The sequence below is a fragment of the Maylandia zebra genome, linkage group LG8 (genome assembly GCF_041146795.1).
Source record: "Maylandia zebra isolate NMK-2024a linkage group LG8, Mzebra_GT3a, whole genome shotgun sequence".
In the NCBI taxonomy this organism is placed as follows: domain Eukaryota; kingdom Metazoa; phylum Chordata; class Actinopteri; order Cichliformes; family Cichlidae; genus Maylandia; species Maylandia zebra.
Window position 1 is genome coordinate 216472 of NC_135174.1, and position 25679 is coordinate 242150.

Consider the following 25679-nt stretch of genomic DNA (forward strand, 5'->3'; position numbering starts at 1 on the left):
GGTAACACTGGCTTTAACAGTTTAACAGTAACTCGCACAACACTTCTCTAAGTTTACTGTCATGTGACAAACTGATCACGTGCCAAAAAGCTTTCAGGAAACAACACTCGATTGGCTGACAGTCAACGGAGGCCGCAACGCTTTCTCTGATTGGCCAGCAGGCTTTTGGTAAAGCGACGCTTCCGGGTTCTCCGCAAATAGACAAATAAACTCGTTTTTAAACTTATGCAACGGTGGGAAAGTGTCTCCCGTGGACAGGGCTCAAAATGTCAGGCGGAAGCGGCTGCTGCTTGGCTCTGTTGCTCGTCTGGAGCCTGTGTGTGAGCGCACGCTGCAGGTTTCCTTCTCTGGACCACATCAGACCGAGAGCCAGCGACCGAGCGCAGGGCAGAGCGGTGACCGAGCTGCTGAGGCGGCTGCTGGGGAACAGATCGGCCGAGTTCATCGTGTCGATCAACGGGAGCCTCTCCAACGACAGCCTGGACGTGTGCGAGCTCAGGTCCACCAAAAACAACAAGGTCGTCGCCACAGGCAGCACCGGGGTGGCCGTGGCCTCCGGGATTTATAATTATTTGAAGTATTTTTGCAACTGCCACGTTTCCTGGTCCGGGAATCAGCTGGATCTGCCCAGACCTTTGCCAAAGCTCACCGGCGTCCTGCGCATCAGCACCCCGCACAGGTCAGTGACCCGCACCGTCCTCACAAAGGTTTCTGCAGGCTTACAAGAGACCTGCGAGGGACCCGTTTAATGCGCCAAGTCCTTACAAAGGTTGGTGTCAAAGCCCTCTGTGACTGTCTCACCTGGTTAGACCGTGTGTCCAAACTGTGAGCAGCTCACGTTTCATTTTCATGTCAGAGACAACAAACTGACACTTCCTGACCTCACACACAGCAAACAACAGGAGGAAAGAAAGTGTGTGTGCTTTCCCCACACAGACATCGGATCAGCTGTAATGCGTTTAGACCCCCAGAACTTGAAGTGTGGGCAACATCTGCTACATGAATTGAATCTTTATTTTGAACGTGGTACAAAAAAAAAATACAACCACATAGAAAAAAAAGAGACAGACAAACAAAACAAAAGGAAAACAAAGAAACCGCAACAAAAAAAAACATGCATTTTAAAAGAATTCTTATTTTAAAGGTGAAATGTTTGTCTCACTCCTAGAAGTGTGTGTTTTGTGAGTATAAGATAAGAGATAAGATAAGATAGAACTTTATTAATCCCTCGGGTGGGTTCCTCTGGGAAATTCGACTTCCAAAAAGCACAGCAACGACCGAAGTTACAGTTACAGAATTGTTATATATACACACACACACACACACACACACACACACACACACACACACACACACACACACACACATATATATAAATACAGAGACAAATATAAATAAAATATACAAAGGGGATAAATAGAATAAATAGGAATAAAAAATAAAAATACAAGTGAATTGCACATTTCAAGTATTGAGTCTATTGCACTGTTGACTATTTACAAAAAGTATTGCACAGTGAGGTGAAGAGGCACTACAGCTTAGTTGTTCCCTCCTTTGTCCTCCTGTTTCCCCTCCCTCTCCCCTCCAGAGAGGAGTTAAACAGTTTGATGGCGTGTGGGACAAAGGAGTTTTTAAGTCTGTTAGTTCTTGTCTTGGGGAGAAGCAACCTGTCACTGAACAGACTCTTCTGGTTGTTTATGGCCGTGTGCAGAGGATGCCCAGCATTGTTCATAATGTCCATCAGTTTCTTTAGTGTCCTTTTCTCTGCCACTGTCACCAGAGTGTCCAGCTTCATGCCGACCACAGAGCTAGCCTTCCTGATCAGTTTCTCCAGCCTGGATGAGTCCCTCTTTGCTGTGCTGCTCCCCCAGCACACCACAGCATAGAAAAGTACTCCAGCAACCACCGACTGGTAAAACATCCTCAGGAGCTTCCTGCAGATGTTAAAAGACCTCAGCCTCCTGAGGAAGTACAGTCGGCTTTGGGCTTTTTTATACAGGTGCTCTGTGTTGCATGACCAGTCCAGTTTATTGTCCACCCACAGCCCGAGGTACTTGTACTTGTTGACCACCTCCACCTCCTCCCCCTCTATCTGAACCGGCAGTGGACCTTCTCTGGACCTCCCGAAGTCCACAACCAGTTCCTTAGTCTTTGAGGTGTTGAGTTGCAGGTGGTTTGTGTGACTCCATGCGACAAAGTTCCTCACCAGACTTCTGTACTCCTCTTCCTGATCATCCCAGATACACCCCATGATGGCCGTGTCATCTGCAAACTTCTGAATGTGGCATAATTCAGAGTTGTAGCAGAAGTCAGAGGTGTACAGGGTGAAGAGAAGAGGGGACAGCACAGTTCCCTGTGGTGCTCCTGTGCTGCTGACCACAGTGTCAGACGTGATGTCCTTCAGCCTGACGTACTGTGGTCTGTCGGTGAGGTAGTCGGAGATCCAAGCCACCAGGCAGGGGTCCACCTCCATCCTGTTCAGTTTTTCCTGAAGCATACAGGGCCGGATGGTATTAAAGGCACTGGAAAAGTCAAGAAACAGGATCCTGACCGTGCCTTTTCCCCCATCCAGGTGTGAGTGGGCTCTGTGTAGGAGGTACAGGATGGCATCCTCCACTCCGACACCCGCCTTGTATGCAAACTGTAGTGGGTCCTGGGCATGTTGTACCTGTGGTCGGAGGAGGTTGAGGAAGAGCCGCTCTAGAGTCTTCATAAGATGTGACGTCAGTGCCACCGGTCGGAAGTCATTCAGCTCATTGGGCCGGTTCCTTTTAGGGACCGGGACGATGCAGGATGTCTTCCATAGGGCGGGCACTCTCCCCAGTCGCAGACTGAGGTTGAAGACTCGTTGTAGCGGCTCCCCAAGTTCAGCAGCACACGCCTTTAGCCCAGACAAGGTGTGTCCTAGGACACACCTTGTCTGGGCCTGCTGCCTTTCTGGGGCGAAGCTTCCTCAGTTGCCTCCTGACCTGATCCACTGTGACACTGGGAGATGTTTGGGAGGGGGGGAGATGTCTTGCTGCTGAGAGAGGGATTGGAGGAGGGGGGTGTCATGGTGTCAGGAAGGGGGGGAAGCGAGGGAGGTAGGAGAGTGGGGAGAGGACTCTGTAGTGAGGGTGAGGGTGGGGGGCTTGTGGGCTGGTCAAACCTGTTGAAGTTGTTGAGTTCGTTTGCCTTCTCCACAGTCCCCCCCACTGTGCTTTTCTTGGTGTTGTGGCCTGTGATGGTTTTCACACCATTCCAGACCTCCCTCATATTGTTCCTCTCCAACTTCTGCTCCACCTTCCTCCTGTAGGTGTCCTTTGCTTCCCTCAGGCAGCGTTTCACCTCCCGCTGTGCTGCTTTCATCTCCTCCTTCACTTTGCTCCTGAAAGCCTTATAGTGAGAGTATAGTGAGAGTATAAGAAGCTATAAAACATTATTTCATTCACAGGTCATTGGCTACGTGACTTAAATATTTTTAGTTTTCCCAAAATAATGGCCAGGGCCCGTATCCCTAAAGATTCTGAGAATCCTCTCAGAGAGCTCCTAACTTAACCTAAAAATTCCTTGCCAGGAGTTTTAGCTTAGAAGTGATTCCAGAACATTTTCAGTGAACTCTGAGCAAGGAATGGATGGAAAATCCTATCTTAGTGAGGAGGTGTGGTTGACCCCGTTGCTAGGTATGAGTCATCATTTCAAAAGCCGTGATTGGTTGATCCTACAAGTTTGATGGAAATGAGCTTTTGGTGATAATGAGCAAAGGATGTACCCTCAAATCAATAAACATATTATATACTCTAATCTTATGCTGACTGTAATTGTAAATAATATTTCACATTCAAGAAAATATCTGGAAAATGAATAGTAAGCTGTAGGGGTTATAGCCATTAGAATCTAAAATATGTGAAAACTTAAACTCATTACACCCTGTTCAAATAATGATTCGTGTCTTATTTGCTCATATAAATATCCTAGCTGGCATATTTTGTACTTTCACTCCCATATGGACCCCGTTGAAAACAAGATGGCCTATCTCAAGAGGCTGTCCTTAATGAAGTAGAAATCACAACGTTACAAGTCCAGTGTGGTCTTAACGAGGGTAACATGGCTCAGCTTTTAGCAATGTCTGTGATTGCAGACCCAAGTCATCACTGCTGCATTGTTGCATTTTCCCGGTTGCCAAATACCTCGGGGTTGTGATTACTTTTGTCTCCGGTGTAATAGCGTTGTGGCGTCGAGTTGGTGAAGTAATTGCATCTCTAAGGAGATCCACCACAAACATGATTCCTGCACGATCCAATCTGTAGCATCTCAATAATTCCCTGTCATCCAGTGTTTGCAGGACATCTCTCCTGCCTCTTCTGTTGGCCATTTTGTGCAGCTGCTTAGGGGAACTCCTAAGCCACTAAAAGTCCTCTTCCCTGCTCTTAGCAGATCTCGCCTTAGGAGCCCTTTTAAGCGCTAGGAATCTTGAGGAATAGCTTTTATATTAACTGGGATTGTCGTGTCACTTTTAGGGGAAATTCTAAGAAAACGTCATGACTCTGAGAATTTTCTTAGAATTTGGCCGCTAGGAGCCACTTTTTGCACAAAGATTCTTTAGGGATACGGGCCCTGGTCCCTACAGAGGGGGACAGAGGTTTTAGGCCGCTGCACTCATAGTGTCACAGCTCCATTAACATGTAACAGGAAGGTAAACAAATCTCAGTCTGTCAGTTCTTTATTTGTTGTTGACACAGCCATTGTCCACTTTTTACTTTACTGGAGTTTTTACATTTTTAATTCACTATATATTTTAGACTTGGATTAAAAAAACAAACAAAAATCCTCAAACATGTCATGTCACATTTTCCCGTTCAGGTTTAAGCTCCATGTAGTCACAGACAGCTGGTTGGGAGGTTCACCACTGGTGATGTTACAGAGCATCCCAGTCCTGCTGTCAGATGAAATTACAGTTCACATGTACATAACTAAGAAAAAATGTTTTCCCACCAAATCCACTTCACACCCGTTACATTGGATGTTCACCAGCTCCTCTCAGTCGTTCATGGGAACTGCTCTCCACAGAGTGGACCTGTTGCAGTCACAGCCCCCGATGGCATCACGACAGTCGATGGTTCTTATAGTTCTCCGTCACCTAAGAACAATTGCACATCGAGTGCTTTTGTGACAGGTTCAAACTACACACAGGACGATGCCGGGGTACCGTCTCAGCCTGAACAAACCCGGGTGCATGAGAAATGGAGCGTTGTCACACATTTGTCATTGTTTTCTCTGAGCACTTGTACTGCCGCCAGGCCCTTTAAAGGACTCTCCTTTCAGTTGTCTGTTGTGCATTAGACCCGGATCAGCTCACTGCAGCTATGTCATGTGCAGAGTGGCTGGGCTGAACCATCGGCAGCATGTGTGGTTCAGTTTGTTTTGCTCATGTCTGTAACATAGTTGTGGGGAGCAGTGTGTAATCCTTCAGCATCATACAGGGAGTGTCTACACCCAGGCCTCCACTCTCACTTCACTGGAACAGTTGAAGTGTTGTAGCTTTATTTATGTGTTTTTCTTTTTGACTGTTCCTGTTTAAACTTCAGTGCTATATTTAAGCACCGTGTTGTGATTTTGGTGCCCTGTAAATAAAATTGAATTATATGAAAAGTTTATATGTTGGTGTTGTAACTCTGTACTTCATGAGTGGCTTTGAATCCAACCGCTCACAAACAGGACAGCTGAAGGAATGACAGTGAACGATGCTGATTAGGTCTGGACTGTATGGACTCAAGGAACAACTTTGTACTCAAAGGTGTTAACTGTTGTTCAAGACAGTGACAGACTGGTGACCTGTCCAGGGTGCGACCCTGCCTCTCACTCTAATACAGTGGGGCAAAAAAGTATTTAGTCAGCCACCGATTGTGCAAGTTCCCCCACCTAAAATGATGACAGAGGTCAGTAATTTGCACCAGAGGTACACTTCAACTGTGAGAGACAGAATGTGAAAAAAAAATCCATGAATCCACATGGTAGGATTTGTAAAGAATTTATTCGTAAATCAGGGTGGAAAATAAGTATTTGGTCACCTCAAACAAGGAAAATCTCTGGCTCTCACAGACCTGTAACGTCTTCTGTAAGAAGCTTTTCTGTCCCCCACTCGTTACCTGTATGAATGGCACCTGTTTGAACTCATCATCTGTATAAAAGACACCTGTCCACAGCCTCAAACAGTCAGACTCCAAACTCCGCCATGGCCAAGACCAAAGAGCTTTCGAAGAACACCAGGAAAAGTATTGTAGACCTGCACCAGACTGGGAAGAGTGAATCTACAATAGGCAAGCAGCTTGGTGTGAAAAAATCAACTGTGGGAGCAATCATCAGAAAATGGAAGACATACAAGACCACTGATAATCTCCCTCGATCTGGGGCTCCACGCAAGATCTCATCCCGTGGGGTCAAAATGATGATGAGAACGGTGAGCAAAGATCCCAGAACCACACGGGGGGACCTGGTGAATGACCTGCAGAGAGCTGGGACCAAAGTAACAAAGGTCACCATCAGTAACACACTACAACGGCAGGGAATCAAATCCCGCAGTGCCAGATTTTGAGCCAAAACCTCCTTCCATCAGTGAGAACTTTGAAGATGAAACGAGGCTGGGTCTTCCAACATGACAATGATCCAAAACACACCGCCCGGGCAACAAAGGAGTGGCTCCGTAAGAAGCATTTGAAAGTCCTGGAGTGGCCTAGCCAGTCTCCAGACCTCAACCCTATAGAAAATCTGTGGCGGGAGTTGAAAGTCCGTGTTGCTCGGCGACAGCCCCAAAACATCACTGCTCTCGAGAAGATCTGCATGGAGGAATGGGCCAAAATACCAGCTACTGTGTGTGCAAACCTGGTAAAGACCTATAGTAAACGTTTGACCTCTGTTATTGCCAACAAAGGTTATGTTACAAAGTATTGAGTTGTATTTTTGTTATTGACCAAATACTTATTTTCCACCCTGATTTACGAATAAATTCTTTACAAATCCTACCATGTGGATTTGTAACCCAGATCATTGGTTGAGTTGGGATTTCTGATTATTTGTGGTCACTGAACGCACCACTGTGCCGTGCGCATAGCCACTCTCTAGTCCAGCTACAGAGTTTTTCCTTCCGTTCATCCGATGAGGCGCATGCTGCTCTCGTGCCCTCTACGAGCTGGAAATTCGGGTACAGTAGACATTTGAGTTGCTGTAAATAGTTTTAAAAACCTTTATATGTGAAGCTAATGATTTAATATGTTGTTAGGAAAAAGTCTTGTAGCGGTTACGAACGTGAAGCGGAGCTGAGTCCGACAGCATTCGCCATTACACGAACTCCTCTGGTGAGTTAGCGTGCAGCTCATGTTCGTATGAAATGTTTTGTGCCTTATTATATTGCAGCGAGGTATCAAATCTACTGCTGTCATGTTGTTAAGAAAGAGGCTAAATATTGTATAACGTGTGTTATTGGCTGACTGTTAGCAAGCTAGCCGTTAAGTGAGCCTAGCTAATGTCCTGAAATGGCGGCCGACACGAGGTCAGTTAGTGTTATTATGTTATGCCTAAGAGAACAGCATTGATAAGCATTGTTAACTGCATTTATGTTCTGTTATGTTGTATTTTGACAAACCTGTATTATTATAATGGTAAGTCTGTTAAATAAGCCGTTAGTGACATGGACACTGAGTCAGTGGTACTGAGACTTATGAACATTTCAGTTAATTCTTCTGCACACTTGTGTGTAGGCTGGTTTGTTTGCCCTTTTGGTGCCCTGGATCCTACTGGATGAACTGCCTTGTGGAAGTCCTCATCTGATGACTCTGCCGAACCGTCCTGGCAAATAGATGGTCGTTGCTGCTTGCTGGATGCTATTATTGGATGCTACACCGTTCCAATAGAGCGGTAGGAACAATTCAAAGGGCCCCAACGATGCGCTTTATTTTTCCCTGAGCTCAGGTGATTTTTTTTTTTGGCCAAAGGACCTTAAAGGATACATATTTGATTTTATTTATTTTATTTTTCTTATGACACTGAGTGGAAAGACACTACAAAAAAAAGGGGGTTTATTATTTAAAATTGTGTCAAATAAATGTGTTTATGCTAAGTAAGTGTGGTGTCCATTGTGTGCTGGAAGCCTTATTGTTCCTGTGGTGGAGCAGCTACTACCAATCTCCTTTACGAAACTAGCTTCTGACAGGATACAGGTATTTGGGATACATTTGATTTCTTGTAACCTATTTTTAGAGAAACTGTGATTCTGGGTTAAACATCGGGGTGAAATTGATGACACTGACACCTAGTGAACTGCCCAAGGTCAACAGTCCTGATTTCCACGCATTAAAGGTTTGGCGTAAGTACAGATTGCGTTACAAGTGGCGAGCCAGCCAGGAGATTGGTGAAAAGTAGCACCTTGACTTTCCAGCTCACAACACCTACCTTTTCATTTTTCCTTGACCCTATCGTGTTGGACATGGATCTTTGCAGACGTTTTGATGTAGATGGCCAGTGCTCACTTTTTGTGACTGGCGTTGAAGGGATTTACACAGATGATGACATTGCTAGTGTTTTTTCAGTAAATGGTAAAGTTTCTCGGATAGTTCGAATTCCAGATGAATCAAACCAGCCAGAGGGTAGAGTCCTGATAGAATATTTGTCCGATCAAGCCATTTCCAAGATCAACCCCCAGATCTTAGGTGACTTGCCGAGCCCCAAGGATTCTGCTATCGGTTGGTCTGTCAAAACCATTCGAGATGTTGCTCAGGAAGAGGTAGGCAAGGAGTTAGCTCGTAGATATTTAGAAGAACTGAAGGCTGTTGGAGATAGTGGTAAAGCAGGTTTCTTGAGTGTTATTCAGAGTGAGGTCAAAGAAGTTCGACATAACTCTGAGATTCCTGACACACAGCCACACACAGCTCAGGATGGGGACACATCCCTCCATGACACTGTAGTTAGTGATCATGATGAACCTAATCACTACATACAGACCCACAATGCACCTGATAGTGCTGTGGTGAACCCTGTTAATATCGACCACAGTCTCCTTAACCCACCTCAGATTCAAAAAGTTGTTGTTGAGCACGTTATCAGAAATGACTCAACAGCCCCGTGGTCTACACAAACCAGACTGCGCACCTTTTCTGGCCGTGCTCCTAGGCCCAATGGTGAGGTAGACTATGAAACATGGCGCACACAAGTGGACCTTCTTGTCAGTGATTGCTCTCTTAGTGATGTGCAAAAGGTTAGGAAAATACTTGAAAGTTTGCTAAGTCCAGCAGCCGATGTTGTTAAGTTGCTTGGTGTGAGCTCACCACCCAGGGCTTATGTTAGGCAGCTCGATTCCGCTTTCAGTGTTGTAGAGGACGGAGAAGAGTTATTTGCAACCTTTCTCAGCTCCAACCAGAATAGCGGAGAAAAGCCCTCAGCATATTTGAACAGACTCCATAGCCTCCTTACTCGAGCTATTTCTAGAGGGGGAGTCTCTGTCGAAACTTTGAGCGAACACCTACTCAGACAGTTTATTAGAGGCTGCTGGGACCAGAGTCTCATTATAGCTCTCCAACTAGAAAACAAAAAGAACAGTCCACCAACATTCCCAGATCTACTCCTTATGTTGAGGACCGAGGAAGGTCGTAGATCTGCAAAGCTAGACAGGATGAAAAAACATCTGGGTGCTACAAAAGCAGCTGTACATGCCCACTCCATTTTTGATGTACCCTCCTATGATGATGAGCCCGTTCCGACACAGACTGCAAAGCAGAGCGAAGCATCTAAGCTTGAGAGGAGAATGGATGAGCTTTCAAAGCAGGTAGAGAAACTGAGTCAAAGGTCCAAGAATTCTCCTTTTGACAGTGAGCTTAGTGCAGCGTTAAAACAGAGGCAAGAAGAAACTGTTAAACTTGAAAGCAAAATAGATGAGTTGTCTAAACAACTCAGAGAGCTCACTCAGAACCAAAAATGTCCTAAAGAGAATAATAGTGGCAAAGACTTCCTTACGGCAAGAAATAGCAGCGCCAGGAGACCAGTTAAGGTTCCCTCTATGCCAAAAGCATGGTTCTGCTTTAGATGTGGTGAAGATAACCACATTGCCGCTCGATGCCCAAATGAACCCAACCAGGCACTAGTCCGCCAGAAGAATGCTGAGTTAAAGGAAAAGCAAGGAAGGTTCCAAGCCCAACAGGTTACTGAGCCTTTTGCTTTAAACTTGTAGCGGCTCCTGCTGTGGGACGTCCAGGAGCTGAGACCAGCATTAGTCCCGCCTCAAGTGACCAAAGAATTGATGTTCAGAGCAAAATAAAGACCCAGACAACGGTTCAAGATTTCAGTTCCCAATCCCGCTTGCCACCCGGTCTGATAGGTCCTCGTTGTTCAGCTTCTGTTTTGGTTGAGGGTGTGCAATGCAACTCTATCATGGATAGTGGTTCACAAGTCACTACAATCTCCGAATCATTTCACAAGGATAAGCTGGCACATCTCCCCATTCAGCCCATTCAAGCATTGCTTGAGATTGAGGGTGCAGGTGGACAGCACGTTCCCTACCTTGGTTATGTTGAGACCCACATCACTTTTCCTCACAACATTACAGGCAAAGAGGAAGAGTTGGTTGTTTTGGCTCTTGTTGTGCCTGAGTGCCATTTTAACAGCAGAATACCAGTTTTGATTGGTACCAATGCACTGTTAAGACTCCATGATAAGTTATCTGAACGTGACGGTCCAGATTTCCTTCACAGACTGTGTTCCAGAGATGTAGCACTGGTTCTCCAGCACTTGGCTAAACAAATGGATGATTGCCACATACACCCAGTGAGGTTGCACGGGAAAGTACCAGTCACCATCCCTGCCAACCACAAGTGCTGTTTAATGGGCGATGTTAGGCTGAGAAAGAACACTCCTAACGTAAGTTTCGTCCTTGAACCAAATGAACACGACAAGTTACCTGGTGGTTTATTTCTTGAAACTGCTTTGATAGACATCCCTTACAAAGCTAAGAGTAAGGTTCCAGTCGTCTTGCAGAACTTGAGTGGGTATAGTATTGTATTGCAACCAGGAAGTACAGTTGCCCAGGTATGTGTAACCCAGCACATTTCACCCCTGGTGCCTGTTTCAAATGCTTCTTCTCATGACAAGTTTGATGGAGAGAAGCTTAAGTTTAATCTTGATGAGTCACCCATCTCTGAAGAATGGAAAGAGCGCATCACCACCAAGCTCAAGTCTATTTCAGAAGTGTTTGCGGTTGATGATCTGTCTTATGGTCACACCACTGTGGTAAAACACCACATTCGGCTGAACGATGACACGCCGTTTAAGGAACGGTCGAGGCCCATCCACCCAAGTGACAGAGAAGCTGTCAAGCAACACCTCAAAGAACTGCTTAATGCAGGGGTTATTAGGGAGTCAGAGAGCCCCTACGCATCTCCAATAGTAGTTGTGCGTAAAAAGGATGGTTCAATCAGGTTGTGCGTTGATTACCGCAAGTTGAACGCACGGACCATTAGGGATGCTTATGCCCTCCCAAACATTGAGGAGACCTTCACGGCCCTTAGTGGTGCCAAGTGGTTCTCGGTCATGGACCTCAAATCAGGCTATTATCAGGTTGAGATGGCCGAGGAAGATAAAGCTAAAACTGCTTTTGTCTGTCCTCTTGGGTTTTACGAGTTTAATCGCCTGCCTCAGGGCGTTACAAATGCCCCAAGTACGTTTCAACGACTGATGGAGAAGTGTGTTGGGGGTTTGAACTTGAGTGAGGTACTTGTGTTTTTGGATGATCTGATTGTGTTTTCAGACACCCTGGAGGAACATGAGGTGAGACTCATGAGGGTGCTGAACCGGTTGAGGGACTTTGGGTTGAAGCTGTCCCCAGAAAAATGTCATTTCTTTAGGCCCTCGGTGAAGTACCTTGGCCATGTGGTTGATGCCCAAGGAGTTCACACAGATCCTGATAAGATCTCAGCTTTGAAAACATGGCCTCGTCCTACAAACAAGAGAGAGTTAAAATGTTTCCTAGGCTTTGCCGGTTATTACCGGAGATTCATTGATGGATACTCAAAGATCGCAAAGCCTTTAAATAGTCTCACGGCTGGTTACTACTCACCCAAAAAGAGGGGTAAAGTGTATCTTGGAGAACATTTCAGACAACCATAAAACATTAACTTACCTTTTGGAGAGGAGTGGACACCTGAATGTGAAAATGCGTTTAAGACTTTGATTGAGAGATTGACATCGGCACCTGTCCTTGCTTTTGCCAACCCACAGCTACCATATGTCCTGCACACTGATGCCAGTCGTGAAGGCTTGGGTGCAGCGCTCTACCAAGACCAGGACGGGAAGCTGAGAGCTGTGGCTTATGCAAGCAGGGGACTTTCCAAAAGTGAGAGAAACTATCCCACTCACAAACTTGAATTTCTAGCTTTGAAGTGGGCAGTTTGTGAGAAGTTTAACAGCTACCTTTATGGCGCTAACTTCACCATTGTGACGGATAACAATCCTCTCACGTATGTACTGACATCTGCAAAGTTAGATGCTGCTGGTCATCGCTGGTTAGCTGCGCTGTCTACTTATCAGTTCAACGTTAAGTACAGGGCCGGTCATGCCAATCGCGATGCAGATGGGCTGTCCCGACGACCACAAGCTCCTCCTTTTGAAGATGAGGATTTCATCAAAGAAAGGGAGAGAGTTGATGACATGAAAAACCGTCTTCTAGAGGTGAGCAACGAGATGAGTCACGAGGTGGTATCTGCCTTATGTCAACGCCATCTTGTGGTGTCAAAGATCGAGCACTGTTCAAATCTAGAACAACCCTTGGCTGTAGAGTCTCTTGCTGTTGATCCCTCAACAGTTGCGGATGTATTTGGAGAAGACACATTACCATCTATGACAAGCTCTGACTGGTATAAAGCTCAGAGGAATGACCCGGTTGTCTCACGTGTCATTACCTTCGTTGAAAGAGCTCAAAAGCCCAGCTTCAGAGAAAAAAAACCTTGAAGCTCCTGATGTTAGGCTCCTTCTCAAGGAGTGGAGAAGACTCGAAATGAGAGATGGAGTATTGTACAGGAAATGGACAAATAGAGACAACACTGTATGGCAGTTAGTCCTACCTGAACAGTTCAGAGGGAAAGCGTTGCGTGGAGTGCATGATGAAGTTGGTCATCTTGGTTTTGAACGAGCACTGCATCTTGCCCGTTCCAGATTCTATTGGCCAATGATGACAAAGTCTGTAGAAGAGAAGTGCAGACAGTGTCCACGCTGTGTCAGGAGGAAAGCAGTGCCTCAGAAGGCAGCGCCTCTTGAAAATATTATAGCAACTTACCCGCTTGAACTCGTCTGTATGGACTATTTGTCAGTTGAGCCAGACAACAGAGACACCCGTAACATATTAGTTATCACTGACCATTTTACAAAGTTTGCTGTGGCAGTGCCAACTAAAGATCAGAAGTCCAGGACCATTGCAAAAGCTCTGTGGGAGAACTTCATAGTTCATTATGGGTTTCCCAGTCGTCTACTCAGTGATCAGGGTAGAGACTTTGAATCTCACACAATCAAAGAGCTATGTGCGTTGATAGGAGCAGACAAAATCCGCACTACACCTTATCATCCTCGCGGAAACCCGGTGGAAAGGTTTAACCGGACGCTTCTTGATATGTTGGGTACGTTGGAAGAGGAAGACAAATCTCACTGGAGGGACTTTGTTAAACCCTTAGTTCATGCGTATAACTGCACGAGGAACGACACAACTGGTTTCTCTCCTTATGAACTGATGTTTGGCAGACAACCCCGACTACCCATTGATTTAGTCTTAGGTATCCAACCTGAAAATGCCAACCATAAGTCTCATTCAGAGTATGTGAACAACCTTCGTCAACGTCTGGAGGAGAGCTACACCCTAGCTGCAAAAAACTCCCAGAAGATCGGAGAAAGGAATAAATTTAGGTTTGACAAGAGGATTAGAGTGGCCGAGCTCTGTGCAGGTGACAGGGTTTTGGTTAGAAACATGAGTGTCAGAGGTAAACACAAAATCTCAGACAGGTGGGAACAGAAAGTACATGTTGTGGTTAAACGAATCAATGATGGCCCTGTCTATGTTGTGGAACCCGAGTTGGGAGACGGACCAAAACGCACCTTACACAGGGATCTCCTTCTACCGTGTGGGTTCTTACCTGTGGAAGAAATAGCAGGGAGCAGATCTCATGGGTCCTCTAAAGGGAAGAAACTGAGAAACAAAGCCGAAAGAGAAGTACAATCTTCTGATGACCCTGATGGTCAGGAAGATGAGGTATACAGTGATGAGGACGAAGTGTGTCCAGCTTTTGCGGTTCCAGAAATAATAACCAGAGGTCCTTTTATCCAGACTGAAAGGCAGGTTATCACACCTCAGCTGTCCACTGGGGATGTGCATTCTAGTTTGCCCCGTGCAGAGCCACAAGACGAGTCACACGCACGAGAAACACCCAGTCATGTTTCTGAACCTGAGCCTGTCATGGTCCTGGGCCATGTTGGCCCAGTGTTCTTAGTTTTCTTGTATGTTTGTATTTTGTTCCTTATTTAGGCCATGTTTTCTGAGTTGCCCTGTTGTGTTGTTCCCTAAGTGTTTTCCCTTCATGGCTTTTACCCCCTGTGTGCCCCTCTGTGTATCTGTGAGCCCTCGTCTCTCCTTATGTTTTATTCCATGTTTCCCCTGCCCATTATGTCCAAGTTCTCCCCGTGCTCTCTCTCTCCCCCCTGTGTGCCCTGTGTATTTATGAGCCCTCGTCTCCCTTTGTGGTTGTTTCATGTTTCCCCAGCCCGTTATGTCTGTGTTTTCCCCGTGCTCTCTCTCCTCCTGTCTGAACCTCTGTGCACTTCCTGTTTACTTTGTGACTCTCACGCCCGTACATGTCATGTTCAGTTCACCCCGCCCTGTCTCGTTATGATTATCAGTGTCACCTGTGTTCCCACTTTCCTCGTTTACCCTCTGTGTATTTCTGTCTGCGTCTCCCTCTGTTCGGCGTGACGTCGTCCCTCATGCTGTGTGTGGATCTCCCTGTGTCTCCCTGTGAGTTCTTAGTTTATGGTTTCCCAGTTTAGTCTAGTTTGTATGTTTGTTCTCCCAGCAAATAAAGCTGTGTTTTGAGTTCACCTCCCCGAGTCTGTGAGTCCTGCATTTTGGGTCCAACTCCTGTCTGCCGCACAGCGATTCCTGACAGAGCCTTTGTTACACTCAGAAAGCAATGAGGTGACCACATCTCCCATTCCATCTGATGAAGGTCCAGGTTGGGTTGTTATTGACATTCCTGAACAAACAGAACCTGTTGAAATGAATCAAGAAAGCAGCGACAGTGCTGAGCGGAGTTTAGAGCCAGAGACAGTAGAGTTGCGGCGTTCTGGGAGAGAGAGACGCCAACCTCGTAAACTAACTTATGATGAGTTAGGTGAGCCTTTAATTTTGGCTCTCAGTTCCTTTTTGTCAGAGTTTCGCAATTGTATTCTCTCAGAGCACTTTCCTTCACACACCTGTTAAGTCAAGTGTGCATGCAGAGACTCATGCACTTTAGAGGGGGAGAGTGTAACCCAGATCATTGGTTGAGTATGGGATTTCTGATTATTTGTGGTCACTGAACGCACCACTGTGCCGTGCGCATAGCCACTCTCTAGTCCAGCTACAGAGTTTTTCCTTCCGTTCATCCGATGAGGCGCATGCTGCTCTCGTGCCCTCTACGAGCTGGAAATTCGGGTAGAGTAGACATTTGAGTTGCTGTAAATAGTTTTAAAAACCTTTATATGTGAAGCTAATGATTTAATATGTTGTTAGGAAAAAGTCTTGTAGCGGTTACGAACGTGAAGCGGAGCTGAGTCCGACAGCATTCGCCATTACACGAACTCCTCTGGTGAGTTAGCGTGCAGCTCATGTTCGTATGAAATGTTTTGTGCCTTATTATATTGCAGCGAGGTATCAAATCTACTGCTGTCATGTTGTTAAGAAAGAGGCTAAATATTGTATAACGTGTGTTATTGGCTGACTGTTAGCAAGCTAGCCGTTAAGTGAGCCTAGCTAATGTCCTGAAATGGCGGCCGACACGAGGTCAGTTAGTGTTATTATGTTATGCCTAAGAGAACAGCATTGATAAGCATTGTTAACTGCATTTATGTTCTGTTATGTTGTATTTTGACAAACCTGTATTATTATAATGGTAAGTCTGTTAAATAAGCCGTTAGTGACATGGACACTGAGTCAATGGTACTGAGACTTATGAACATTTCAGTTAATTCTTCTGCACACTTGTGTGTAGGCTGGTTTGTTTGCCCTTTTGGTGCCCTGGATCCTACTGGATGAACTGCCTTGTGGAAGTCCTCATCTGATGACTCTGCCGAACCGTCCTGGCAAATAGATGGTCGTTGCTGCTTGCTGGATGCTATTATTGGATGCTACACCGTTCCAACAGAGCGGTAGGAACAATTCAAAGGGCCCCAACGATGCGCTTTATTTTTCCCTGAGCTCAGGTGATTTTTTTTTTTGGCCAAAGGACCTTAAAGGATACATATTTGATTTTATTTATTTATTTTATTTTATTTTTCTTATGACACTGAGTGGAAAGACACTACAAAAAAAAGGGGGTTTATTATTTAAAATTGTGTCAAATAAATGTGTTTATGCTAAGTAAGTGTGGTGTCCATTGTGTGCTGGAAGCCTTATTGTTCCTGTGGTGGAGCAGCTACTACCAATCTCCTTTACGAAACTAGCTTCTGACAGGATACAGGTATTTGGGATACATTTGATTTCTTGTAACCTATTTTTAGAGAAACTGTGATTCTGGGTTAAACATCGGGGTGAAATTGATGACACTGACACCTAGTGAACTGCCCAAGGTCAACAGTCCTGATTTCCACACATTAAAGGTTTGGCGTAAGTACAGATTGCGTTACAGATTCATGGATTTTTTTTTTCACATTCTGTCTCTCACAGTTGAAGTGTACCTCTGGTGCAAATTACTGACCTCTGTCATCATTTGAAGTGGGGGAACTTGCACAATCGGTGGCTGACTAAATACTTTTTTGCCCCACTGTAGGTGATAGGCTCTAGCCTATTAGGCTGTATTACCCAGTTTTAACCCTGAGGTTACCTGGATACCTCCAAATCCCTCCTCCTAGGACAGCCAGGCAGTCACAGAAACACAACAGTTTGCAGCCACCTCTTTCTCCAGGTGTTTTTTTTTCAACAAATCAGCATTGTCAACCACTACAACAATGCACTTGCAGTGTTAAGTTGATGCACACCTTCAGACTTTGGTGCCTCCCTTCATTCTGCTGGAGAACTTTGAATGTGAGGAGAGCTGCAGAGTGAAGGAGGGGCAGGGCTGTGTGATTTAGAGTATATTTTGAGGACACATAAATAGTATTACAGTTTTACTGATTAACTGATTAACACAAACTGTTTTTATCATCATGTCTTTAAAACATGATATAGAGCTCAGCGATCACATTTATCAAGCAGAATAGTTTGGCTTTACAGGTTATTGGGAAAAGAACCCGTTCTAATACAGCAATAACACTGCAAACTATCAATCACACCATCCATCACATCAAGCTTCCACTTATCGTTTTCAGGATCCTATCCCAGCTGTCGTAGGGCGAGACAGGTTGGCAGTCTGTCGCAGGGCCAACACACAGGGACAGACAGCCATTCACACCTATTTAGATTTTTCACCAACCTAGCCCCACAAACTGCATGTCTTTGGACGGTGGGAGGAAGCCGGAGTACCCGGGAAGAACCCACGCAAACTCCACACGGAAAGACCCGGCCTGATGGTGGAATTGAACTCAGGACCTTCTTGCTGTGAGGCAACAGTGCTAACCACCGTGCTATAATCACACCATTATACTACATTTGTATTATATTTCTGTATTAAATAAAATGCATTTCTAAGCCACATATTTGTGTATTTGTATCTAGATTCCGGTACTATCAGAACGTCTGCACCTTTAGTTATTCCTCCGTGTGGTGGGACTGGCCGAGATGGGAGAGAGAGATTGATTGGATGGCACTGAATGGAATCAATCTGCCGCTGGCTTTCACTGGCCAAGAAGCCCTGTGGCAGGAGGTGAGGAAGTCTGAAAGTTCAGCTATGTTTTTTTTCTCTTCAGCTCTTGCAATGATATGAATCAGGACTAGATCAGCTTTTGTACTTCAGTTCTGTAGTGTGTTTAACAGCTGGTTGGCATAATTCTCTGAGCAGTACGGGGAAGAAGTTAAAGTTGGAGGAGAACAGGCTCAGCCAGAAGCCAGTACATAAGACGTCTAGGAAACTTTGCTTAACACTGAAATAAGTTGGGACTAGATACAAAATGCTGACTGTGAGTGTTTAGAAGCTGCTCTTGTTGTTTTTAGGTTTACCGTGCTCTCGGGTTAAACCAGTCAGAGATAGAAGAGTTCTTCTCCGGTCCGGCGTTCCTTGCCTGGAACCGTATGGCAAACTTGTTCAAGTTTGGTGGACCTCTGCCGCAGTCCTGGCACGTGAACCAGCTCTACCTTCAAGTAATCAAACCTCAACACAGCAACATGTCAATGGACCAAAACCATTTGTGTTTAAACCAAGTTGAATGTACGCTGAGACGCTGCTGTGGACTCAATCATCTCACATCACTTTTTCCTCACTTTTTCCAGTTTAAGATTTTAGAGCGGATGAGATCCTTTGGCATGATCCCCGTGCTGCCGGCCTTCTCTGGAAACATCCCCAAGGGAGTCCTCAGGTCACTCTTCTTTATGTCTCAACATCATTTTCTGCTCTGTGCCACAGCAAACTTAGTCTTATAGGTACTTACAGCCAAACCAGTGCTACCATTAATAATTACAAGAACCAGTCTGATTGGCTGCGGGTATTTATTTTTCTTACAGATGTGTGATGATTATCTGCCGTTACAGCACTGGGACTAGAGTGTGGGGCAAGTTAACATGAAAAGTGTTGATAGGAGTGAGACGTTCTGCAACTACTAACTATCAACTTGACCAGTTAATTTAATGAGCAATGCAGTCTGCCTGTGTGTTCATGATGTTACTGTTACTTTGCCACATAAACAGCATTGTTGAGGCTCAAAATAATAGATTTTCTGGGGTTAATTGTGATTTGAAGTACAAATGCTGTAAAGTCAATAAATATAAAAAGTGGATAAAAATAGACTGTGAAGAAAATGGCCAGTACCTCCTGACATGTAGTGAAATATTATCAAGAAGACCAAGCATCACTAATTTTACTTGAATGTAGTTAAATCTAGTCCGTGTTTGCTGTTACTGTCCTTCTGACAAACTGATCTTTGTTTCTCTGTTACACCGTCACTGAGTCTTATTCTTACCTTGTGAAAGAAACAAGTACACATGCAACATACATCGCGTTTATCTAACATGCGCAGCCATCAGTTTTGTGCTTACCACCATACGCATGCTGGTAATGCCACATGTAAGGAAACACAGTGATCTCGACCTGAGGCTGAGAAAGCTCTGAGGATGTTGTGGGGCAGGATTCACATGGATGCGTTTCAGGCTTTGACACGCTCGCTTCTCATTCGCTTTGGTTGGAGTGACGTCACGAGCTGCCAAACTGAACTATGGATCCGTTGGTCCGCTTTGCTCATGCTGTTTAACTTTGGAAGTGCCAGCCAATCAGAGCACACGTGTTTTTATTCAAACACACAAATGCAACTGCTAGCCAATGAAATCATGTTATGCAAATATCCCGAGACAGTCATTTGGCACCAAAACCCAGCAGACATTGATCATTGCAGTAAAAGTTACTAACAGGTCGCCACCTGGGTGACTATGGCCCAGGTGGTAGAGCGGGTCATATACTAATCCACAGGTTGGTGGTTCGATCTCAGGCTCCTCCTGTGCCAAATAATTCTTGGGTGAGATGCTGAATCGTGACGTGTCTGTGTGAGTGTTAGATAGAGGTTAACTACAGATAAAAACACTGGGTGAAGGTATTTGTGACCAGAGGGGAGCAAAAAGTTCTTTGAGTGCTCAAGTTCAGTAGAAAGGCGCTACAAGTACCAGACCATTTACCTTCGTTAAAATGAAATGGTCTGTATAGCGCTTTGCTTAGTCCCTGTGGACCCCAAAGCGCTTTACACATCCACCCATTCACACACTGGTGATGGCAGCTACATGTAGCCACAGCCACCCTGGGGCGCACTGACAGAGGCGAGGCTGCCGGACACTGGCGCCACCGGGCCCTCTGACCACCACCAGTAGACAACGGCTGTATTGTCCAAGGACACAACGACCGAGACTGTCGGAGCCAGCGCTCGAACCGGCAACCTTTCAATTACAAGATGAACTCCCAACTCTTGAGCCACGATCACACCTTGCCAAATGTGTTTGTCACTAGTAAAGTTAGGAATATTAGGCGTAGCATTTAATGAACTCTCATGTTCATCTCAGCTAGCCTGTTTTAAACACACTATACCACCGTCTCTTATAAAGAAGGTTTCTCATCTGTTTTTGAGCATTTCATGTTGGAATTAAATAATTACATTTCATCAAAAGAGGCAACAATTCTGAAACTCTGGATATTTTCCACTGATAAAAAGAACCAGACCTACCACACAGTACGGTAGGCTCCATAACAGATCATGAATGTGTGCCTGGGTTAGTCCACTTACACAGCACGATGGATCCAAAATGGAGTCGCAGTAGATCTGATTTCCCAAATCATGCCATCTGGATCCATGTTGGATCTGTAGTTTGTCCCAGCACAATCTGTATTATTCAAAAATGATACAGAAATATGTCAAATCTAGCTGCCCGAGATGTAGATATAAGAAAGCTCAGGCATTCTTATAACATGCTTGCCTTTACTGATGAAGCTGCCTTTTTTCCATTTATTTTCATCTGCACTGTGTTTGTCTTGTTTATCTCTGTTTTAGAATTTAAAAAAAGAAACGCTTTAATCACTTTTTCCTGGTAGTCAGAGTTGTTTGAATTGGTTTGTTAGTTTGTCCTGTAGCAGCAAACTGCATCTCTGTGTCCGTCAAACGTATTTCATGTAACCACTCTGTGACTAGAGAGTTAGTATTGCTGCTGCTTGCTTGTGTTTCAGGCTGTATCCAGAGGCCAGAGTAACCAGACTGGGGCCATGGTCTCATTTCAACTGCAGCTACTCATGTTCGCTTGTCTTAGATCCACAAGACCCCCTTTTCCATCACATTGGTTCCCTGTATCTGTCCCAAGTGCTGAAGCAATTTGGGACGGATCACATTTACAGCACAGACACCTTCAATGAAATGACTCCACCCTCCTCTGACCCCGCCTACCTGTCTGCAGTCAGTCGCTCAGTCTTTGCCTCAATGACAGCAGGTGAGTGTTTGAATCAGCTGCCTGAACCGTGACAATTTCTGGGTCCAAGTACAATAATTGCCCTAGTTTGTTGCCCCACGGATGACCTGTTGTACAATTTTCTTGCACAGACAGTTTGCTAAAGCTCCCTGCTGATTTTGAGCCATGTTCAAGAGCTGGTCTATTGTCTGGCCCTTATCCAAATGTTTTTCTCTCCAGTTGATCCCCAGGCAGTCTGGCTGATGCAAGGTTGGCTGTTCTTCAGCGATGCAGCGTTCTGGAAACCAGCCCAGATTCAGGCCCTACTACACGGAGTGCCCCTTGGACGGATGATTGTGCTGGACCTGTTTGCAGAGACCGAGCCAATCTTCTCCTACACAGAGTCTTTCTATGGGCAGCCCTTCATTTGGTGTATGTTGCAGAACTTTGGGGGCAACAGTGGGCTGTTTGGTACAGTTGAGAGCATCAATTCAGGCCCTTTTAAAGCCTTGCATTTCCCAAACTCCACCTTAGTAGGCATAGGCATGACACCAGAAGGCATTGAGCAGAATCCTGTGACGTATGAACTGATGAGTGAGCTGGCTTGGCGCAAGGAGCCAGTCAACTTGGCCAAGTGGGTGTCGCTCTATGCCATACGTCGCTATGGCAATACACAAGAGAGCCTGACTGCTGCATGGAGGCTCTTATTTGCCAGCATTTACAACTGCAGTGACCCACACTACCGAAACCACAACCACAGCCCACTGGTCCGCAGACCATCCTTTCACATGAACACTGGGCTTTGGTATGACCCCGCTGACTTGTACAAAGCTTGGAAACTCATCATGGATGCAGCTCCTTCTCTTATGTCCAAAGAGACATTCAGGTACGATCTTGTGGATGTGACACGGGAGGTGCTACAAGTACTGACTACGTCCTTTTATCGAGATATTGCAGATGCTTTCAAGAAGCAAAACCTGTCAGAGTTGCTGACTGCAGGTGGTGTGCTAGTCTATGACCTCTTGCCGGAGCTCAATCGATTGCTGAGTAGCAACCGAAACTTCCTGTTGGGGACGTGGCTGGAGCGAGCTCGGTCCCTCGCCGTGGATGACAAGGAGGCGCAGCTCTATGACATGAATGCCAGAAACCAGATCACTCTCTGGGGTCCCAGTGGTGAGATCCTGGACTATGCCAGCAAAGAGTGGGGGGGGCTCATTGAGGACTACTATGCCCAGCGATGGGGCCTGTTTGTCCAAACGTTGGTGGAATGCCTGAACAGCGGACAACCCTTCAAGCAGGCTGCCTTCAACCAGGCGGTATTCCAAATAGAAAAAGGATTCATTTACAACGGCAGAAAGTACCCGACCAAACCTCAGGGAGACACGTACGAGATCGCTTATAGGATCTTCCTCAAGTACTTTCCACAGGCCCTAAACAGACTATAGTGAGCAGAGAGAACATTTTTGAAAAACTTGCAAGTAACAGCTTGAAGAATGTGTTTGTCCACTTTCAGTCGTCCTCGGCTGTCCCTGAACAAACTGCTTGGGTTTACAGGAACAATCTGTTTTTTGCACACTTACTGAAATCAGCAACGGGTGGTTTTGTCTGTTCTTGGAAGATTATTTTCACGTTATGCTCAGACTGATCACATTCCCAATAATGCTCCGTATCAGAGGAGGAAGTATCAGATCTCTTCTCGACTGTTTGAGGTGTTCTACAAACTCTGTGGTACTGTTTTAGACTGAATACATCGTAAGGAAAATGTTTCACATATTCACCATTTCAGATTAATACGAGAAGACTGACAGGAATCTCCAATCTGCGCTTCAATTGTAGAAAGTCTGGATCTGTCCAATCCAGTCTGCATGCATAACCTGCTGTGTGCCTGAAATGCGCACTTCAGTGTCCCGCTACTGTTAGTGGGAAAATCTAGCAAGGAAGTAGAAGCACATTTAACACACAATAATGTGTAGTTATAGTTTCAACTGTAACGCAGACACGAGTCTGATCTCCATCTTTAGTCGCACAGAAAGCAAATCTGAATATTGGACATGTTAAACTTTAAGTGAATAATATGCTGTTTTTAGAAACTGACTCTGTTATGCATTAGTCTGAAGTTAATTTGGATATTGTGATTTTTTTTTTTCTTGCTTTTTCTAAACGACATGAGCGATAGGAATATGTTTTATAGAACTGACATTAAGTAGAGACAGAAGAAGAAGGCCAGCGTCCTACTTATAGAACTGTTTGGGTGCTTCAGACGCTGTTTAACAACCACCTCCTGTATTTAGAGCTCCTGCTAACATGTTCAGTTAAACGTAGTAATAATCCACAAAGGTCTTCCAAACAGATGAATTTGTATTTAGCAATGAACGATAAAGCTGACAAGCTCATGTATTCTTGTCTGAATGATTATTCTGATTAAAAAAAATATATTTTTATATCAAAATAAACACCTGTCAGACTTCGACATGTCAAAGGAATCGGTTACTTTTTCAGAAAAACAGTTGTGTTCATCACATTGAAGATGTTGATCAGAACTGACCCCTCGAAGCGTAGATCACAGGACTCGGCCTGTGCAAAGGTGACCCAGAAACAGTCCAGCACAAAGTAGCAGGACGTGAGCTGCAAGCTTGGGCACGGTACACTGCCTTTATGACCATTAAAAAAGCTGGTGGAGAAAGCATTTAAAATGGAGCATAAGTTAAAAATTTAACCCCGACTGAAAAATACTTTGTGTGTATTTCAGGAGCTGCATGAAACCATTTATAACATTTCTCATTAATGAAGGCATCTTTTAAATATCTCTGAAATGTGCAGTGACTCTCACCGGTCCCCAGGACAGCCCCCAGCTGGCTCCCCAGGCATGGCGTCAGACCAGGTGGGGTTCTCCCAGATAATGGACAGAGAATCCCGAGTACTGGAGCCCTCCCTGAGGTCCCTGCCACAGTATCCTCGAGGCTTGACGAGGATGTCGCCTTCAGGGGCCACTGCTGCCTGATTTTCAGGACCAGGATCAGAAATCCCGAAGTAAATTATGGGTTACAGCAGGCAGCACGCTAAATGGTGCATGCGCACATACAGACGAACCCTCTGCCCAAACTTTACACAAACATCACTTGGGAAAGACATGTCAAGCGCGTCCATGCTCACAGGTGTACACACGGGTGATCACACCCACAAACTACACCCTTTTTGGCTCCTACCTCAAAGCACACTGTGTTCTGTTGATCTTATGTGCTGCACAATAATGTTTAATATTTAGTATTTACTGTCATATTCCCATATATCATTGTGATGTTGTTTATTCTATTACTCTTCTCTTCTGCTTGTTTTGTTTTTTCTTTCTCAGCAGGTGATCAGGTGATTGATATATGCTTTTTTTTTCCTTTCTTTTTTTCTGCTCATTCTGTTGGTTTTTGTTTTTTGCCCTTCTCCCCCGTCCCTCTTCTCAGCTGTTTCTCTTTCCCTCTTTCTTTCTCCCCTTCTTTCCCCCAGTCAAGTCTGTCCCGTATTCAGTAAGTGAAAATAAAATAAACAATAAAAGGTGAATCAAATGGACCATTACGGCAAGGCTGGGATGGTCAATTTGGTAAAGTAAATCCGTTGGGCATCTTTCTTTGCCTTTAGACAAGAATTCTGATGCAAAAGAGCCAAACGGGACAGGCAAAAAAAAAAGAAAAAGGAAAGACATGTCAGAGAAGTAGGCTGATAGGGAAACAACGAAAATACATAACATGAGGTGAGAGGAGGAGAAAAAAACTAAGCTCGTACTGGGAGAACAGAAAAAACACCCCAGCACAAAAAGCACATGACTGTCAATACACCACAGAAACACAAGACAAGCAACAGGGGCGGGTAAAGGTGAGAGAGAGCCGGTGTAGACAAGCATGTCTGCGCTGGTCCAGTCGACCGCCATCTGCCGGGAGGGGACAGGCATCGAAGGCGAAGACCAGGTATGACTGATTGATAATACTTTTTTTATCCCAAGGGAAATTGTTTTAATGCTGCCAGTAGGGCTGGGCCATATTATACCGTTCACGGTAATACCGGTATAATGTTAGGCAACGATAGGAAAATGAAATATCGCGATAGAATGGGAGTAAAACGCGCATGCGCAGTGCCTTTGTTTTCATACGCACATGGCCGATTGTTGAGTGAAACTGATGAACCAGAATTGGTTTGTAAAAATGGTGCAACTTCCGTGATGTGGAACTGGTTTGGTGTTTGTCCGTCAGATACACAACAAAGCACATTTTTTTGCAGAACATGCAAGCGGCCGTCGTTATTGTCATATTTGTCGGACTAAGATGCTCTTAAATCTGGGAGTAATCTGGGTCCTAAACTCCGTATGCTTCAGGTCAAACAACACTGCAGCATCACTTAGAGTTAAAAACTGTCTAAATTCTTTCAT

At 45.1% G+C, this 25679-nt stretch overlaps 1 protein-coding gene across 1 annotated transcript; it reads left to right on the forward strand.

Annotated features, from left to right (window-relative positions):
* Positions 1-125: 125 nt before the first annotated feature.
* naglu (N-acetylglucosaminidase, alpha) lies at positions 126-23733 on the forward strand. Its single transcript, XM_004571460.5, has 6 exons — positions 126-679; positions 17912-18059; positions 18347-18493; positions 18623-18708; positions 21051-21307; positions 21506-23733. The coding sequence occupies exons 1-6, from the start codon at positions 267-269 to the stop codon at positions 22708-22710; spliced, it is 2256 nt and encodes a 751-aa protein (XP_004571517.1). The 5' UTR covers positions 126-266; the 3' UTR covers positions 22711-23733.
* Positions 23734-25679: the final 1946 nt, after the last annotated feature.

What these genes read in the sequence shown, in the direction of transcription:
- naglu (XM_004571460.5), top strand. Translation starts at nt 267, where the DNA reads ATGTCAGGCGGAAGCGGCTGCTGCTTGGCTCTGTTGCTCGTCTGGAGC. An exon ending in ATCCCCAAGGGAGTCCTCAG is followed by an intron (nt 18,709 to 21,050) that starts GTCACTCTTCTT and finishes CTTGTGTTTCAG; the next exon opens with GCTGTATCCAGAGGCCAGAG. An exon ending in CTTTGCCTCAATGACAGCAG is followed by an intron (nt 21,308 to 21,505) that starts GTGAGTGTTTGA and finishes TTTTCTCTCCAG; the next exon opens with TTGATCCCCAGGCAGTCTGG.